Genomic DNA, 20404 nt, shown 5'->3' on the forward strand with positions numbered 1-20404 from the left:
AGCCAGAAACCTTGGAGTTATGATTGATGATCAGCTGACTTTCTCAGACCACATTGCTAAAACTGCAGATTTGCTTTATTCAACATCAAGAAGATCAGGTCCTTTTCTTTTGGAACATGCTTCACAACTCCTTGTTCAAGCTCTTGTTCTGTCCTACTGAGCCAAAAAGAATGCACGTCACACTTCTGTTTATCAATTTGCACTGGCTACCAATAGCTGCTCGCATAAAATTCAAGGCATTAATGTTTGCCTACAAAACCACCACAGGCTCTGCACCCCTTTACCTAAATTCATTACTTCAGACTTATGTGCCCTCTAGAAGCTTGTGTTCTGCAAGTGAATGTCACTTTATTATGCCATCGCAAAGAGGCACAAAATCACTTTCACAGACTTATAAATTAAATGTTCCCTCCTGGTGGAATGACCTACCCAACTCAATCCGAGCAGGATTGAGAATCGGCTATCTTCAAGAATCGGCTAAAAACACTCTCTTCCATCTTCCACTCTCTTAAAAACAATCTCTTCCATCTTCATTTGACCCTCTAACTCTAGCACTCTCTATTTTAATTCTATTCTTTAAAAAAACATGTCCCTTTTAGACTTGCACTCTACTCATTTACTGCTTGTTTTCTTAAAAAAAAAAAAACTAAAACTGTCACAGTTATGGACTGTTTGTGGTGTTTTCTCCCTCATGTGCCCGTATTTGGTCGTTCCTGTTCTCGTTGTGTCATTATTAGCTGATCCTCCTCACCTGTCTGTCCCTCATTAGCACCCCTACTTATAGTCAAGTCTGTTCATTTTGTCTTTGTCCGGTATTGTGAATGTTACCTTGTGTGTGTGTGTGTTCCTGCCCTCTCTGGAGATTACCTGTCGTGGAATTATTAAAGTGTGTTTGAACTTATTCGTCTTCATCGTCCTGCCTCTTCCCACACACCATATCGTGACAGAATTCCGGACCAAGAAGTGATAGTGCGCGGTGTGTGTTCCTGCGTTTTGTTTTTTTGTTTTGCCAGTTTTTCTTTTGTGTTATTATGGTCAACCCAGAGCCCAGCCTACCACCACCCTGCTTCGTGGAATTACAGAGTCCACTGCTGACGGAGAGCCAGAGCCCGCTGCGACCGACGAGCCAACGCCAAGGAGGGCGACAGAGCTGAGGATCGCCCCGGAGCCAGAGCTGAGGATCGACGTCAGTCCAGGTGCGCAAGCAGTAGCGGTTTTTGGCACGGGCGAACCAGGCAGTCGCCCGGGGCGGCATTTTTTCATGATACATGGGGGGCGGCACGAGCAGTTAAAAAAAAAAAAAATCCTCTGCGCCTCCGCCGTATCATCTGTCTGTCCCGTCACGACCACGGAGTTTGTGATTGAATCTTCTGTCTGTCCTGAATTGACCACGGAGGTCGTATTTGAACTGTCTGTCAGTCTGAAAATATTTGTCTGCCCTGAACTATCTGCCTGTACTATAACGACCACGGTGGTTGTTCACCTGTTGCTTGCGCTCACGGTGCTGGAAATGGCTTTATGGTGTGTGTGGGCAGCACACATTGTCCCTAAGCCCCCTGAGCATTCTGAACTCCCACCCAGTCTCCCTCTCCCACCACCTCTGCACCAGTCCTCACCATTGCCTCCGCTGTCTCCTGGCAGCCCCTCTGCTCACAGTCAGCCCACCATCTGTGCGGTGGGATCGCCGCGGGTCTGCCAGTCTCCATCGGCATCGTGGCTGGAGGATCTCTTGTCTCCGCCTCTAGCCTCTGAGTCCTGGACTCTGCCTCAGCCCTTCGACCCAGCGGCTCCACCATGGCTCCTAGCTCCCTCAACACCAGGAGCATGGTCAGTCCACCAGCTCTGCCGGGCTCCCTCGTCCCTCCGGCTCCGCCTTGGTCTGTCGTCGACCATCCGCCGCCTCGTGACTCCACTCCTCCGGCTACACCTCGTCCCTCCATCCCTCCGGCTCTGTCAGGCTCCTCCTTCCCTCCGGCTCCACCGCGGCCTTCCGGATCCCCACCTCCGCCTTGGTTGCCGGAGCCATCTGCTCTGCCTTGGCCCTCCAGATCCTCCCCGTCGCTCTGGCTCATCGGCTGTCCTTCTCCGCCTTGGGCTCCTCCTCCACCTGCTCCGCCGCCGTCGGTCGGCCACCTGGAGTCGTCAGCCTTGCTTCCACCTTGGCTCCTCCCTCTGTCGGCTCCACCGTGGGCCGCCATCATGGCTGTGGCCTGGGTCCCGCCTGGCTCCAAGTCCCTCCTGTCTTTTCCCTGGCTCCTCCCGCCGTCTGATCCGCCCTGGCTCCTCCTGTCTTCTCCCTGGCTCCTCCCTCCATCGTCCTCCTCCCAGGAGTCCGTCCTCTGCCAGAGCCTCCACCTGTCTGGTCTGCCTGCCTTCCTGCCAGCCCTTTGCCGTCCTCTGTCACCATCCCTTCTCCACTCCTTGTGTCCTCCTCCAAAGTCCCCCTCCGTCCCTTCCTTTGTGTCTACGGCGCGAGGTCATGCCTTCCGGGAGGGGGGCGGAACTGTCACAGTTATGGACTGTTTGTGGTGTTTTCTCCCTCATGTGCCCATATTTGGTCATTCCTGTTCTCGTTGTTTCATTATTAGTTGATCCTCCTCACCTGCCTGTCCCTCATTAGTACCCCTACTTATAGTTAAGTCTGTTCATTCTGTCTTTGTCCGGTATTGTGAATGTTACCTCGTGTGTGTGTGTGTGTGTGTGTGTGTTCCCGCACTCTCTGGAGATTACCTTTCTAGTTAATTTCAGACCGATCTTGAATATCCCTTTTCTGTCCAAGATACTAGAAAAGGTAGTATCCTCACAATTATATTCCTTCTTAGAGAAAAATGATATCTGTGAGGATTTCCAGTCAGGATTTAGACCGTATCACAGTACTGAGACTGCTCTCATTAGAGTTACAAATGACCTGCTCTTATCATCTGATCGTGGTTGTATCTCTCTAGCACTGAGATCTTAGCACTGCGTTCGACACTATTGACCACAACATTCTTTTGAATAGACTAGAAAACTTTGTTGGCATTAATGGAAGTAAGTGGACTCAAAATAAAGTGTTACCGGAGTTTGTTCAGGGAAAACTCTTAGTTAATAGTGAATAAGTGTTCCCTATTCTAAAGTGTTATCAAATATTTAAAGGGAATGATAGCGGGATAAAATGGTAAAACAAGGGAGAATCCTAGGAAAAACAGGAGGGTTGACAGGTATGTATACATACCAAAATCTTACCTGTGCAACACTGGGTTGAGAGGATGTCCATAACTGCAAACTCTTGCGTTTCCGAGCAGCATCATTCTTTTGTTTTGTTGGGATCTCTGCTCCATTCATGGACGGAGGGGGCTGTTCCACTTTGTTTACGAGAGTAACACCTGACTCTGTCACCCCAAAAATAATCTGTGGGTTTGAATTCTTATATGTCTTGAGAACTTCACTTGGTGCACCCCGAGTCATGTCTTGCCATACAAGAACCTTAGAGGCATCATAAAGAAGGTGCTCAATTCCAAACCATGATACTTTGCTAATCATTTCTTTGCATGACTTCATGAAAAGAGCTTTTTCTTGGAGATATCTGCATGTGATGGACAGATGCTCTGCTTTGCCCACATCAAATGTCCCTGGCAACTGATCCGAAGGTGTTTCCACAAAAGTCATTATCACTTTGTGTATCTTTTCCAATCTTTCCAAATTGTCTCCAAAATTGATCATTGCAGACATTGGTACAGATAAAAAGAAGCTTTTAATGTCATGGGCATTTCTGAGTGCAGCCTCAGCCTCAAGGAGCTCACGCTTACTCTTCAGATACATGTAGTAAGATGCATCAGGGGCCCCATGGAGCTGTTGGTGCAAGGAGGATACCGCACTGTAGTATTCCTGCAGTTTACTGTAGCCCTCTTGTGCCAAGGTCTTTTGAAAAGAAGCAAACAACGACAACTGCTGCTGAAAGCCAACCTCCCCTTTGTAGAGTTCTCCATAAAGAGAAGGGTCATACCATAGCAAACTCCTAAACGTGGGTTTACCGCTCAGAAAGTTGATTTTGTTTTCTACAAACTGCCAGGCTTCCATCATCATCTGCAACTCCAAGTAAGAATTCACCGCTTCATATTTCAGGTCTACTTGTGCAGGTGGATGGTCCAAATATTGCTCTAAGATGAGACACCTTGAGACGAAAGATTGGTTGAATGGCACTTTCTGATCTTGTTCAAAACATGAGATAAAATGCTGCAACATGCTTTTGCATTTAGACTGCAAAGATCCAAGTTCGGTTAATGAGACTGTTTGGTCAGCCATCTTAAGAGTGTTCGAAATATCACTGATGCTGTATTTATTGTCAGCGAATGTACTGCTCACATTGCCATCATCAACGATTTTTACAGTGTTCCAAGATTGATTCTCTTGACTCTGTCGTTCATGTAAACTATTCAAATTCACAGAGGGATTTCGTTGGCCTGTTGTGTGCTTTCTTTGCATCTGTAACTGGGCATTAAGGGTGTTATTGATGTAGATTTCTGGGAAAACAGCGCTCCGGTCGTTCACCTGGGGCAATGGGTGAGGACTGTTATCTTTGATGGTGTCTAAAGCACTGGTACTGTCAGGACTGACACTAGTGACTGAGCTCCTCCTTGATCTTTGCTTGCTGGTCCGTTTGGTTTGAGAAGATCGTCGGCCTCTCTTAGATTCAACAGGCACTAGTAGGCAAACATCAGTTCCATGTCGAGCATGTTCACTTCGAAGAACTTTGCTAGCTTGAACAGGGGCTTCAGTGTATTCACTTGAATTGTCTTTTTTAACAGCTTCACCCCCGTGAGACATCAGGCAAGGAACATTCACCATACAGTACTGGCTTTTTTCGAACAACTGCTGTTTATGTGCTGTGCTGTCGAGTGTTATCCACACCACTGGTCTTTCTTTGAGATCTTCATTCACTGCTTCTTGTTTCTTGACAGTGGACTCAAATTTGGTCAAATAATCTCTTAGTTTAGAAATGAGCTGGGTTTCTGGTGAGTTTGCCTCATCAGTTTTATTTTGGTCTGGCCTTGATAAATTACAGTTGTCTCTGATTGCCGGAGTACTTGGTGATTTGGTAGAACCAAACAAACTGGTGTTGATGCTCTTCTTTGTGCGTTTTGAGGAAATCTCACACTGGACACTCAAAGCTGGATCATCAATAGTAAGATCTACAACATTATTTGATGTATAGTTCAAAGCCTCTGGACCACGCTGCTTTGAATCTGATGTTGTGTCTCCAAATGCCTCAGAATCAGTACTCCAAACACTGCTGACATTAGATGTGCTGGTAGAAATTGGTTTGACTGATTGGTTCATATGTGGGATATTTGCCGCCATGAGTTCTGTTCCTTCAAAACACTGTACATTTAGAGTATTTTTCATATTTGCATTTTGCTCACTACATTTTATAGTGTCTGTCTCAGCTGTATCATTGAAAGTTTCCATCAACTTGGCTTCTGGAGTCACGTTTGACCTGAGCTCAGTTTTATGACTGTTGGTTGTGTTGCTTGCAGGCACATCACTGTGTGTTTCTGATGCCTCACAATCAGAATCTACATTGTCATCTACTGTAAATTTAATTGTGAAATGCTCCTTTCTTAACGGATTCAGTCCAGTCTCTGATGTCACATTTAGCAACATTTTCTCCTCTTCGCACTCTTTGATACTCCCATGTTTTTTGCTAGTGCATGTGATCAAGAATGTTTGGCTTTGATTGGAGATGTTTTCAGTTGTCTTCACTTGTTCTCCTTTATCCACCATTACTGGGATTAGATTTGAAGTAAAATCAGCTGTTGCCTTCTCAGTGCAGACTGAATCACTTTTATAGAGATCTTCAGTAGGAGTTATTGGCTCCTCTACCGGTTTGGTCTCAGGAAGAGTGGCATTAGCCTCCTGAGAACCCTGAACATGTAATGATTGTCCGTCATCAGATGTGTGAGAAATTATTCTTAAATTAGAGTCTGGGTCTTGATCTTCATGTTCTGTAAATACTATTTCAGACTGACTGTTTGAAGAGTCTGGTGTTGCTTTGCTGTTTACTGTTTCATCAGCTGACACAGTTGCTCTGCAGAGATTCCTCTTTGCTTTCCAGAAGTGTGTCTTCTTGACATATTTGCTCCTCTTTAGAGAGTGACGTAGTGATAGAACTGTGTGCTGTTTTTTGAGACATGCCTTCTTACTGCCTGGTCTGCTCAAGTTCTTGCATTTCACATACAGTTTAGATTTACTGTACCTCTGAGCTAGTAGTTGTATTAGTTCAGCATTACAAGTTGCAGTTTCTTTGTATCCTTCGCTTCTGCACATTTGTATCCCTGGGCTTTGAATCATTTTGTTGTTTCTTTCACTCAATTTCTTTTGAAGGCGTTTGATTTTTGAAAAACGCTCAGAGAGAGAAAGCACTTCTGTAGTATGAGCAGATGTTTTGCTGGATTTAAGAGTAACTTTGAGATGGATATCTTTCCAGAATCTCATGTTTAGGTTCGTTTCAGCTTCGCTGTGATCTTTGCTTTCATTTTTTAGCTTGGAAATGTTGTCTGCAGGTCTGCTCATATCTCTGTCTGTACTTGAGGAGAAAACATGCTTTTGAAACATGCTTGGCAATAGTTGATCAAGTTGAATTCGTTTGTACAATTCCCAGTGAGTCCTGTTGTCCTGCTTTACTGTTTCCATATCAACGTCTGGAGATGAGACTTCACAGCATTTTATCCATCTATATGAACCCATTTCTTGAACATCGCTGCAAGTTTTCCCATCCTCCTTTTGCTTTACTGTCATGGGAAGACTGAGATCACAGTTGTCTGATGGTCTACAGCTAGAGACTTCAACACAGCTTGCAATATCCATGACTGTGTTATCCATGACGTTGTTTGCATACGTAAGGCATGATCCAGTGCTGAGCTTTTCAACTAAGTTATCACCTGGAGTAGACTGATTCTCCTTTAAGTCCTCTACTGCCCTTCTGGAGAGCTCGCTTTCATATTCTATGCTGTGATTAAGCTTAGCTTCATTAGAGGGACAAGTTAAAGGACTTGGGTGCTTGAGATCAAGATGTACTCTTTGTGTCTCAGTTTTCTCACCTGTGAGGTTGAGGTTCAATGATCTCAGCACCAATGGTTGCTCTGAAAGTTTATCTGGAGACTGAACCAGACATCTATCAGGATTCTCCTGGTGAGTCTCTGGTGCTTGATCCAGTCCCTTTTCTGTCAACATTACTGCACTAGATTCTGTATGATATAGATGACTGGTCTCATAAATGTGTGTTGTGCTACATTTACCCCTGTTAGCTGACAAACTTGCAGCATTATGACTTTTTGGTTGGCACACGTAGGACTGATTGTGCTTGTATGTATCGTCTTTTGTCTGTAGAATGTGATTTTCTTTGGGCTCTCTTTGAGAAAGGCTGGACTTCTTCTTTGTCTCATTAACATTTTGAAAGATCAATCCCTTTTTATACTTCTGATAATAAACTTCATAAAAATGTATACGGTCAGCTAATTCTTGCTTTTGTTCTGCTGACATGTTTTCTTGTGACCATATTTTCTGATGCCTCTCTTCCTCATTCATTCTAAAGTAGGCAGCATATTTTTGGAATTTCATTTTGAATAACTTCATTGAGGGCAATGTCAGGGTATGCGAACATTGGTCAACCCTTGAGGTTTCTGTTTGAGTGTCCTTCTTTGTTGGCTCTTTTGAATCACACGTATTTCCAGCAAATCCGTAATTGTCCTCTTGGTTTTTATCGGCTGGTTGGCATTTGTTATTATCACATCCTGATCCAGTGTATGCTACCTTGGCCTCTGAGTAGTTGGTTTGTTGATTTGCTTCTTGTCTAGATAGACGAGGATCACTAACCAAGCGTGAAGAATACACTACGCTAGAAATGTTGTCCAGTGGACTTTGAGGTACTATGTCCCATGCATTGTCATTGCTTGCAGTACTCTTTTTGTGATTACTCAGGAATAATTTCTTTCCCAGCAAGCTTTGAGAGAAAGCAGTGTGACCCATATCTGGTCCTGAACTGCTGGAAGATTCTGAGTCCTCACTGGCAGCAATCCAGTGCTGTTTTGGGTTGAATGACTGAGTGTTTTGCATATCGCTCTTTTGAAGTGGAGCTTCTACTTCTGGTTTCTGAGGTGTATAATCTGTCTCAAAGCAGCCCGGCGTGCCAAAGTGTTTGAACGTAATGGTGGCAGTGCCTCCTTTTCCTTTTCTCTCTGCCACAGTACATGCCTTAAAACGGTCTGTTGTATTTTTCAGGGATAAAATAAACAAACACATTATTGAATAAAAGACTTGATGCATTATAAACACTGAGACATATGAACTGTGAAAAGTGCTATAGAAATAAACTTGACTTGATAATGATGGGTATGCTTGAAGTCTTAATAAAAAGGTTTGTGTTTTATCTCACCATGCACTTGGCCAATAGGTAGCGCTGAAGCTGAAAGTGGTAGGTTTGTAGGCACAGTCAGAATGGCACTGCTGGCAGGAACAAATGAAACTACAGCGTACGGCAAACACTGCCTGGGTCTTTCAGTGAGTTCCTGCTTCTCGTTAAAGTCAAACAGAAAAACCTAGAAGGGCAAAGTTTTTTAATAAGACTCCTATTGCTTAACCAGTCCATTTGATCGGATAATTTGCTATTCTGAGATTAAATCAACTCACAGAGGAGCCCAGAACTTGCTGGCGAAGAGTGTCTCGATGGGACACTGCATCTTTACACATGTGACAGTCAAAGCCCACAGTGGGATCTTGCGTTTTGTTCCAGTCCAAGCTTGGAGCGGATTTTTTCACCTTTCCATAAAGAACCTGAAACCCCAAAACACAACAATGTTCACTACTTACTGTCATTCCATTAATAAATGTCGTTCCACAATGCTTAGACTGTATAGGAAACATTCAACAAACCTTGAAAATGACAACTTTTGTCAAATGTAATACGCTGGTATTAGAATTCAGAGCCACATCGACATGCCTAAAGAGATATACTCCGTGTGATGGCTTTCCCAAGGCATACTGGACAGTGCTGCCAACCCGTAGACCGTGCTGATAAATCTGGGCCGCCATTTGATCCGATGCAGCTAAAAAACTGAATCTTTCTTCCATTTCTCTCCCATGTCTTCCTTTGGCTCGCATCTCTGCCCTGAAGATGAGCGGTCACAGATACAGCGGGTAAAATAAGTATTGAACACGACACCATTTTTCTCAGTAAATATATTTCTAAAGGTGCTGCTGACCTGAAATTTTCACCAGATGTCGGTAACAACCCAAGTAATCCATACATTCAAAGAAAACAAAACTAATAAGTTCAGAAATCAAGTTAGGTGTAATAAAATGGAATGACACAGTGAAAAAGTATTGAACTACTGAAATTTATTTAATACTTCGTACAAAAGCCTTTATTGGTAAAGACAGCTTCAAGACGCATGAAGAAACTAGTGGCATGCATTGCTCAGGTGTGATTTTGGCCCATTCTTTCACAGAGTCTTAAAATCTTGAAGGTTCTGTGGGCCTCTTCTTCTTGGGGATCTTTAGTTCTTATTTTCTATTGGATTCAAGTCAGGTGATTGGCTGGCCATTCCAGCAGCTTTACTGTCTTTCTCTGAAACCAATCGAGAGTTTCCTTGGCTGTGTTTGGGATCATTGTCTTGCAGAAATGTCCACCCTTGTTTTATCTTCATCATCCTGGTGTACTGTAGGTGTTGGGACTGAAGCTAATATTAATTTCCACTGACAAGGGGAAGGATTGCTTTCTAATTACTGATAGATTTCAGTTGGTGTCTTGGCTTTCAATGCCTTTTTGCACCTCCCTTTCTTCATGTGTTCAATACTTTTTCCCTGTGTCATTTCACTTTATTACACAGAACTTAATTTCTGAACTTATTTGTTTTGTTTTCTTTGTATGTATGGATTACTTGGGTTTTTACCGACATCTGATGAAAACTTCAGGTCAACAGCACCTTTAGAAACATATTAACTGAGAAAAATGGTGATGTGTTCAATACTTATTTTACCCGCTGTATGCAATGAAAAGCAACATTCGTTTATTGTGGAAAATGTATTTTAATTTCTGAATTTCTGAAGTGCCACAAGAGCAAAGCCTGCGACTGCACTGGAAAATGTAACAACAGGCCAGCATGTTACCTTTTTTCTGAGAACTTTTTAAGGAGCTCCTCATTGTGCACTAAACAAACATCTTTCCAGACCCACGCATTTGCTCGGTCCTCTCTAGTGTCCAGCTTGGCATCTCTCAGTTTTGTCTTAATGAGATTGTAGTCACGGGTTTCCTCTGAACAACGTTCCAAAAGGACTGACCGAAAAGAAGTAAAAAAAGCACTTTTTAAAAACAGCTGATGAATTTAACCGTAGCTCTGGATTATGACAGCACTATCATGAAACAGTTTGGATGTTTAGTATGCCATCACAAAGATTATTTTGTTGATTTGGATTTTGAGAAAATCTAGTAAAACCTTCTCCAGAGGTCCGTTTCTTCCTGGGTATGGTGAAGCTCTTCAGTGCCAGGGTTCCTGTTAATGTTGACTGGTGTGATCTGGAGCCCTCTAATGTCTCCTCACGCTGTCTTTTCTCCATACTGGTTTACAACTGATATTCACTCTGAAAAAAAAAAACATACATTAATCTAACATGTAAAAGAGTCCTGCTCAGCAGATATTCCCAAAACTATCATAAACTGTCACCCGCTTTACCAGTGCCAGGCAAACAGATAAAACACAGCCGATTTGCTCTTTCACTACATACAGTTGTTTGTACAACAATATGAATATATGGTCTTTATGATGAATATATGGTAAAACTAATTCTCACCAAATGTCAAGGCAGCGAGAGCTTCACTCTTGTCCAGATTATATTTCTGCTGCAGTGCTCACATTTATTAACTTATGCTTAAATATTGTTAAACCTGGTCAGCTCTTTGTTTGTATAATATACTATGTGACTGTATGACCATAAAACATCACTGAATTTTTTTCAACAACCTTTTAAACACACTAATAAGATGCTGTTTGGTACCAGGGGTGTTATAGAAATCTTTACTGAAAAAAAAAAAAGAAATACATCTTGGAAAATAACCACATTGCCACAGCAAACGTCGACACACAGCATGAAATGTAAACGTCGACACAGGTATTTCGGCTTTCACATGTATAAAAAAAACATCCTTCAGAAGTGGTCAGTTCAGTGTTACTAAACTCATGGTTTAGGGAATGTTGCTATAATTCAACATTGACAATCCCTTACGAAAAAGAAGTTTATTCAAGTGTGCTATTAGTATACTTCTTTTAAACTAAAAATAGGAAAGTATATTTTTAGTCTACTTTTTATGTACTTCTCATGAGACATACCAAAAAGGAAATCGCTTGACCTCAAACGCTGAACAGCAAAGGCACAGGAAATTACCTAGTACTGTTACTAACACCACGGGTTCTTCTTTAGTCCAACCACCAATGAGCCTCGAAAAATACCAACAACATAGAAGAGAGATGAGAACATTTGGATCTTTTTGTTTTAAAATATATATATTTTTAAATGTTAGTATTATACTATTTGAGAATGTCTACTTGATATATGGGTCAGGGGTTGCCACAGGGCTTCATATGAGAAAAAGCAGCCAATACATTTCTTTACAATGTATAAACATTCTAGATTACCAATTTTTTTTTGGTACAAAACTATTTAATTACACTATTTCCAATGAATAACATATGTGTATTGTATTGTTTCAGACTGAAGCTCTTTGGATCATTTATGCAATGATTTTTACTTCATTGCAGGGGTGCACCAACTGACCATCATTCTCAGAAAGAGAAGCTTCTATTTTCAGCGTTTACACCCATCATCACACCCTCATATGAAGCTGCTTCCTTTTTTGTGTTTTTTTTCCCTTCTTGCGGATGATTGAGATCTCTGACAAAAGTTCTTAAAACACTTTAGACATTCTATGCATGTTGCCCTGTAAAACAGCTGAAAATGATTACTTGCTGCAACTACACTCTTAAAAATAAAGGTGCTTAAAAGGTTCTTCACAGCGATGCCATAGAAGAACCATTTTTGGTTCCACATATATAGAACCATTTAGTAAAAGGTTCTTAAAGAACCATCTCTTTCTTACCTTTTTATAATTTATTTCGCCACAAAGAACTTTTTGTGAAACAGAAAGGTTCTTCAGATATTAAAGGTTCTTTATGGAACCATTTCATGACTTCTAGTGAAAGATTTGGCTAAAGCTGTATTATTAGTAGTATTAAAATACATGCTGGTTATGTTTCACATGACAGCACGACAGTGAAAGCACAGCTATGTATACATGTGAAATGTTTATATACAAGTTAAATCACATGTCTACAGCACAACCGAGCAAACAAACAGGCATCAACACACTGAAAGAAATAATCGTTAGGAAACTTGTAAGATTACAATTTTGGGTACTTACCATCATGTAAAATGGCAGTTGAGCATGTATGACATGATCTAAGATGTCTTAGCAGGGAACTGTGCGAAGTTTGTCACTTCAGTTTGAGGAACATCAAGTGAGACATACCAAAAAGGAAATCGCTTGACCTCAAACGCTGAACAGCAAAGGCACAGGAAATTACCTAGTACTGTTACTAACACCACGGGTTCTTCTTAAATCCTTCAGAAATAACCAGTATTTCTGAAAGAAAAGACCAGAGAGGTTAAGATCGAGCAGCTATCAGAAATCACGGCTCAACGCTTGAGCTCAAATGACCATGAGTCAGAGGGATATTTCTTCCTGACACAAGTGGAGATTCAGTATGCACATATCTAGCCAAACAAAAGCACATAACGTCTCAAAAAGTAATAGATGCTTAGGTCTTGAAGCCTAAATCAGCTGGGGTAGCGCAGTTATTGAAGCACTCATTTAAAAACATTCACATTTTCTATGCCAAAAGTACATCATACCAAAATACTGTACAAATGACTACCAAAAATAAGTTATGAACTCACTTTAATGTGGGAGAAGATAAAAACAGCCAATAATATAGATATCTGAAGAGTTGATCAAAAGACACATTCTAAACATAAAAAAGTTGTACTTTATTAGATTGTCTATGGAACGTTTACACACAAATATTGGGTAACTGTAAATAAGCATCACACATTTCAGCATGTACTTTGGTGAGGATTTCCACCACGAGACGTCTACCGGTTCAAGTTCTCACCCGCCAGTTTTATAATGTGCTGTTATTCACGGTAAGACTGAGTATTAGCCGTGGCGGATGGGCTGCTCCCTGGTTGCATGTCTGACATGTTTGCAGCTTCAACATGAGCAAACGCACCTTTCTTATGTCATCCTACTCAAAGCAACCTTAACTGGAGAATTAGGCCAGACTTGTGAGCAGGGAGCCTCCACACGCGACTGCACAGACACAAGTGTGCATGATTTACAGTTACGCAAAACTGCTCGCGTTGAGAAAGGGCATCTTGTCGTCAATCTCGAGACTGAAAAGCCTCGGGTTTGCTCTACTGTTTCCATTGTCATTCATCATGCATGCAGCTAGGGTCCAGTTTAGCACCTTTATATGTTCTCGTATAGCACCATTTGTCATATATATTTGAAGTTTGTCAGGACCCTACTGTTGGCATGCACGAACGTCAAATTTAAAACTTCATATTTCATCAGATATGTATCCTACATATTTCAACCTTTTAAAACATTACAAGGCAAATCAGGAATATTCATACTGTACCATACATGTTAAACAGAAACTAATACAGTACTCACGTGAAAAGAAAGTGCTACTAGACAGAACCATTTCTTTCTTGTTTTTGAGTCGTATAATATTCGACGGCTCTACAGGAGGACACACTACATTACATTATCTAAAGATACACCAAAACATTTTTTTTTTTAATTTTGCCATCTTTTAAAATCATTTAACAAACACTGACACGTCATAATTCCAACCGCAGATGGTCAACACAAAGATAAAAAGGAACAACTCAAGAACCTTTGTTTTTTTCTTTTTTAGAACGTCACATCACCCACACCACTATCAAGAACATATACAGAAGTGTATGCATCTCTGCTGTTATATTTTAATATTCCCCGAACTTAAATATTTTTCTATTTTGCTTTGTGTTATTTTTCATTTTATTCGCGAGGTCACTTTGCCGCATTCGAAAAACACCTTTTCCCCGGTTCTTTTGTTTTCTAACATCATGCGTACAAAATGTTACATTTTAGAGATGAAGGCAAACTACGTTGGAACGATAATTCGTAACCCTAAAGTCAATCATTACAACCTCAGTGTAATGATTTTAAGGCCTATGGGTTCAAAACTGTGACTTCAGTACATGTTATGCATAACAGTCCAATTTCATGAATTCAAGTGTTTAGAGTAACTCAGACATAGCTGCAATATAGTAATCGCATTTTGAGATGGCCTTATAAATTGACAGCTGTTTCCTCTAACACTACAGGAAAATAGACATCAATCTTCCCAAATAATTCCTTTAGAATTAAATACGCTGTTTCATCAGGGTGATAAATTGTGTACACTAACAATATTTGTATACCACCTATACATAAAGCGAGAAAAACATCATACGAACACTGCTCTCTTCTGGTCATGCATTGCACATACACGTATAACAAGCATACTTCTACTCATCTCTTTGTTGGGAACAAACCTGTACTCAGATTTTTAAAGTGCACATGGTTCATTAATTTTGCGCCAGCTTTACACGCTTACTGCTTTATAGGTAAAAGAGGACAACCAGAGGCTGCCATTCAAAGGTAACTTTCTAAATATTCTGATGCTCTTGGTAGAAAAAAGGATCTTACCCAGGGGTGCCCAATCTCGGTCCTGGAGGGCCGGTGTCCTGAAAAGTTTAGCTCCAACCCCAATTAAACACACCTGAACCAGCTAATCAAGCTCTTACTAGGCATACTAGAAACTTAAAGGCAGGTGTGTTGAGGCAAGTTGGAGCTAAACTCTGCAGGACACCGGCCCTCCAGGACCGAGCTTGGGCACCCCTGATCTTACCTTTTTCAAACTTCCTACCTTCTAAATACGGGAAATCTGCATACTAGGCATTATGACCCAACGTTAGTACATACTGCCTCCTCTAGCAGCCCTTATTATAAGAAATCCGTGTGCAGACAATACAATACAATCACAGACTGAATACTCTGTGTCAGTTATATGCTAACCAGACCCTTGAAATGACACACTGCAACCAAATCTGATCGAAAAGAACCAAGCAGCACACAGAGCAAACAGATGAATGCACTTCTGAAAGGCTGAGGTGTTCGTTTGGGAGCACGATATGGGGTTTTCTTTGCAGTGGTAAAGCAGATGAAGCAGCTCAAAGTGCTGTTTGAATAAAGTGCTTCCTGTAGGAGGTGTCTGTTATAGATCAGCATCTTAACACTAACCCACAGAATGTACCCATAATTCAGTTATATTCTTCTAAAACATAAATACTCTCACACACACACACACACACACACAGAGAGAAAAAAAAGAAGTGCCGAAACGAATTGCTTTTCCCATCAACTGGACAATAATTACAGTACAAATTAGGGCTGCATAATTAATCAAATTTCTAATCGCGATTACAATTATGGACGCCACAATTACGTAATCGTTCAAAGCAGCAATTAATCGTTCAAAGTCCACTTATGTTATTCTGCGTGCTTAAGATATGATTTTTTCTTTCTACATGTTATCTTAAGGGTTTCCCCCATTATTTTAATTTTAGTTTTAGTATAACACTATAATACCATTCTTATTTTTATTTTTTTTATAATTTAAAGAAGAAACCAATTCGATGTATAGTTGGCATTTGAGGCTTAATACTATAGAAAAGCACTAAAGGTTTTTCAGTTAGAGTGTTTTCAGCTTGTTTATTTTCATATAAAAATACGGCATGCAGTTGCATCAAACAATGGTATAAACATCATTCAATGTAAATTGTGATAATCGTAATTAATAATCACAATTTCAAGGGAATAATCGACAATTATGAATTGTCATAATCGTGCAGCCCTAATGCAGGTGATTAATTTTTCCAGTTTAATGATAATACAATTCATACCATATTTTTACATTTTTATAATTTAAAGAAGAAACCAATTCGATGTATAGTTGGCATTTGAGGCTTAATACTATAGAAAAGCACTAGAGGTTTTTCAGTTAGAGTGCTTTCAGCTTGTTTATTTTCATATAAAAATACGGCATGCAGTTGCATCAAACAATGGTATAAACATCATTCAATGTAAATTGTGATAATCGTAATTAATAATCACAATTTCAAGGGAATAATCGACAATTATGATTTTTGTCATAATCGTGCAGCCCTAGTACAAATAAACAGAAGCCAACTCGAGCCAGACCTAAAACCAACGAAAATACTCATTAGTTGTGCTTTAATGAGAAAACAACTGCCTAGATGCATGTATGTCCATGCCTCTAAATGCTACAACCCCAGGAAAAAAGTTTTAATAAAGGCAACTAGTTAACACATGCTGTGTTTTCATAGTAGTACACTACTGCTTATATTTTATTTGAATGAAATTCAGTATGCAAAATGCGTACTGTGCATAGTACGCCCAATTTCAGTGTAGATTTTAAAACTATATGCCAAAAAACAATTTCCCGCAATCCAATGAATTGGGTGTGAAGGACATCTGGGGATGCTGCAAATTGCTAGTTACTTTTCTCACATTTTCTCATACACTATTTTTAAAAAACTAATGATTACGTCTTAGTAATGCAGTAGAATGCGTGTATGATAATATGTAGTTTTAAACAGCTATTGTTTTGATAGCAATGACATCATGTCAAATGCATTTCAACATTTTAGGTCTGTGTAAATCCAGTGTCACAATCCTTTCAACATTTCACGCAAGACCACATAACCCTGCAAACCAAGCTGAACTAAATTCTGTTATTTTAAAACGAGCCTATTTGTTTGCTTTGCTTTTGCACAGTTCTCGTTTAAACCCACTGTCAGGGAAAAATAAACTATTGCACACCTATCAAGAGTGTTTTAGCATTTGTCTCGTCAGAAAGATTGATTTCACTAAAACCTATTATTTAAAGCCACTTTTAAAACTTTTAAAAAAGCGAATCTTAGTGTGTCCGTTCATTTATGCTAAAGCATGGCCACACAATGTCATATATTTGATGCTTTAGGCTGATTTTGAGCAATGTTGCCGGGCAACTTTGGATAATGTTGGCATCAACGGGCAACCAGGTCTAACCAGTCTAAAATATCCAAATATAAATGTATTACCCATTCTCAATGGGAAAGTGTCCAAGCAACATTGCTCAAAAAAAAAGTTGCCTGGCAAAATTGCTCAAAAATTTGCCCTGTGTATCATCAGCCTTATAGTTCAAGCAGCCTCATCAGGTTACGTATTTTACGTATGTAAATAATTCATCCAAATAATGTAAATATTAATGCACTTTTTGGTTTGTAATTTCAAACGGGGAACACAGTATTTGTGCAATGGCAAAAATGTTGCAGTACTCTTGATCATTGAGACAAAAAAAAAAGAAAAGCTTCACTTTGGACCATCAAAATACTCTGCACTCGTGTGCAGTGCATCTCTGATATAAGTGCTGGTTACACTTTATTTTGATAGTCCACTTTAGACATTCGACTAACTATAAGTAACTTTGCAACTACATGTCAACTAATTCTCATTAATTTGCAACTACATGTCTACTAATTCTCAGAGTGGACTGTTAGGTTAGTAGAATAATTTGACATATACTTGCAAAGTTCAGTATGTTGTATGTTGTGGACCCATCCAAATAAAGTGTTAGGCTGATGATACACTGGGCAACTTTTTGAGCAATGTTGCCAGCAACCAGGTGAGACACAGAGCCCACGATTGATCTAAAATATCCAGATAGAAATTTGTTACCCATTCTCAATGGGAAAGTGCCCAAGCAACGTTGCCAAAAAAAAGTTGCCCAGTGTATCATCAGCCTTAGAAGATATTAAGCAGTCTACTAATACTCTAATGACTACTAGTTGGCATTTAGTTGGAAAGATACTTACTTTTAAGCTGATGATAAACAGGGAAATATTTTTAGAGCAATGTTGCTTAGGCACTTTCCCATTAAGAATGGGTAACACATTTCTATCTGGATACTTTAAATCAATCATAGGCCCTGTGTCTTGCCCATTGATTAACCCAGCAATATTGCTCAAAAAGTTGCTCCATGTATTATCAGCCTTAGTAGAATGCCTAAAGTGGACTATCAAAATAAAGTGTTACCCAAGTGCTTGATAAGACCTTGATTATTTGATTCCCAGCTTTGAGAAATTGCACAGCAGCCCTATACACGTTAAGCCTGGGAAGAAGTATTGGATGCAATAACACCAAATCCTAATGCACGCTCTCTCACAGACACACACACACACACACACACACACACAGACACACACACACAGCAACCCCAGCAGAGCCGCTTGGATTCTGCCTAGATTGAAATCGACAGTAGTGGGCATGAACGGGACGGGCCGCACTGTAAAGTGTACGGTGAGTACAGCAGGAGGCTAGAGGTACTACTAACACCAGAAGCATCATCATCAGAAGCAGCAGCGTGCGTCAATCCTCCTGGTCCTCCGCGTCTGTCCGCTTCTCTTTATGGCAGGTGAAAATGTGCCGCATCTCCTCCTCGTACCGCATGAAGTTCTCGCCGAAGCGGGCCCAGACTTTCAGCGGGACGGTGATCGTGTTCCGGTAGGGCTGCCGGACCTCGCTGATCTTCAGGAAGACGCCGAAGCGGTTCGAGCCCACGTCGAAGTAAAAGCGCTTGTTGTCGACGCGGAACGACGCCGCCTCGGGCAGCTCGGGCGACGCGTCGTGGTTCCGCGCGCAGGGCTCGTCGTCGCCGTATTCGTCGATTAACTGCGACAGCGCGTCTCTGAACTCGATCAGGCCCTGCGCCGGCAGCACGATGGTCTGCTCGATGCCCTGCCCGTAGTACCCCATGCTCCCGTGTCCTCGGTTGACGGTCTGCCGGATGCGCAGGAACCGGCCGCGCTGGTTCTCCTTCAGGTCCAGGTAGTACTTCCTGTTGTCGCGCTCGATGAACTCGCTCTTCAGCCCCCGGTGCGTCTGTCTCCGGCGGGGCTCCGGTGCGCGTCCCTTGCCGTTGCTCTGCCCCTCCGGCGCCTGGCATCCTCGGAGCCCGATGTGCGCGTAATAATCGATGAAGTCGATGAAGTAGTAGCGCAAATCGGGCGCCATGGACATGGAGAGGGTGAGCTTGCTCTTGCGGATGTTGTGGATGTTGTCGCGGCCGATCCACACCTCGGCGATCTTCAGGAAGCGTCCGCGGGTGCTCTGCTTCACGTCCAGGTAGAAGCGCTTCTTCTGGATGTCCACGCGCTTGGACGCCAGCTCCTGTATGTCTGACGCTTTGCCGCTCGCGTACTGCTGCGAGTATCCTGATGCCATCCTGCCTCTGCCTCTGTCCGTGTCCCTTCGGTGACTATCGGCCATAATCATTCACGGCGCTTCATCGCCTCGCTCGGTATTATTCCGCTTATCGAGCACCGGCGAGTCTCCTCGGCTAACCTGGAAACGGCAGGAGCGGCTCATCGACTTCCTTTGTCCTGATGGTCCTGATGACGAAGCGCGGAGCCGCGTACCGTATGCACCATGTTTTAAAAGCTCTTGTTTTTCGCCTCGTTCGCCTCGCGACACATATTCCTGAAGCGAGAGAGACAGCGGATCTGCTGTAGTGCGAATGAACTCAATGACCCATCCCCCTCTCTCCAGCACACAGGCGCAGATCGCTTGCGTACTACAGTACGCACTGCGCTGCGCACAGATAAGTATGCAGTACAGCAGTACTCCAGAATGAGGACGCTACTTCAGAGGGTATGCACGTGACGTCACCGTCAGCTGGAGTGAGTGCGGCTCCGCCCACTGAGTGGCAAAAACACTGAGTGGCAGCATTGGTTTTCAGCGTGAATGCTGCAACAGAACACACAAAAGACATCTAAAATGAGAACGAGCTTTGTGATTTACCATACAAATAGATTTGACAAGAAATCTGAGGTATATTTTTACAGACTGCCGAAAGCTACAGAAGAGAGAAGCAAATGAATTGCTGCAATTCACAGAAACAAATGGACTCCAGACAGCAAAACACGGATTTGTAGCTATGTAATGTCAATATGTCGAATTTTGAAGTAAAATCATACCCTATATATTATATTGTTATATACTTTATTGACGACTCATCAATTAAATATTTACCATCTTATATTCTGCATAACTGGATGTTTTTAAATAAACACTGACAAAAACTATATACGTTGTTGAGCTGGACGATATGACGATATATATATATATATATATATATATAACCTTTATATAAGTGATCACCCG

The 20404-nt window shown here is 41.6% G+C and overlaps 1 protein-coding gene and 1 pseudogene across 1 annotated transcript in view; both read right to left on the reverse strand.

Moving 5' to 3' along the window:
* Positions 1-12523, reverse strand: part of LOC107715856 (uncharacterized) — a 15636-nt gene extending 3113 nt beyond the window's left edge. The window contains exons 1-7 of the mRNA XM_016522071.1: positions 12452-12523; positions 10473-10617; positions 10147-10312; positions 8911-9145; positions 8668-8811; positions 8414-8576; positions 3226-8243 (exon numbers count right to left, since the gene is read on the reverse strand). Coding sequence (XP_016377557.1) covers positions 3226-8243; positions 8414-8576; positions 8668-8811; positions 8911-9145; positions 10147-10312; positions 10473-10593 — 5847 coding nt within the window. The 5' untranslated portion in view covers positions 10594-10617; positions 12452-12523. The remainder of the gene's footprint in view (positions 1-3225; positions 8244-8413; positions 8577-8667; positions 8812-8910; positions 9146-10146; positions 10313-10472; positions 10618-12451) is intronic.
* Positions 9676-19575, reverse strand: LOC107715866 (purine-rich element-binding protein gamma pseudogene; annotated as a pseudogene).
* Positions 19576-20404: the final 829 nt, after the last annotated feature.

Source organism: Sinocyclocheilus rhinocerous, unplaced genomic scaffold (genome assembly GCF_001515625.1).
Source record: "Sinocyclocheilus rhinocerous isolate Xijiao unplaced genomic scaffold, SAMN03320098_v1.1 scaffold178, whole genome shotgun sequence".
NCBI lineage: Eukaryota > Metazoa > Chordata > Actinopteri > Cypriniformes > Cyprinidae > Sinocyclocheilus > Sinocyclocheilus rhinocerous.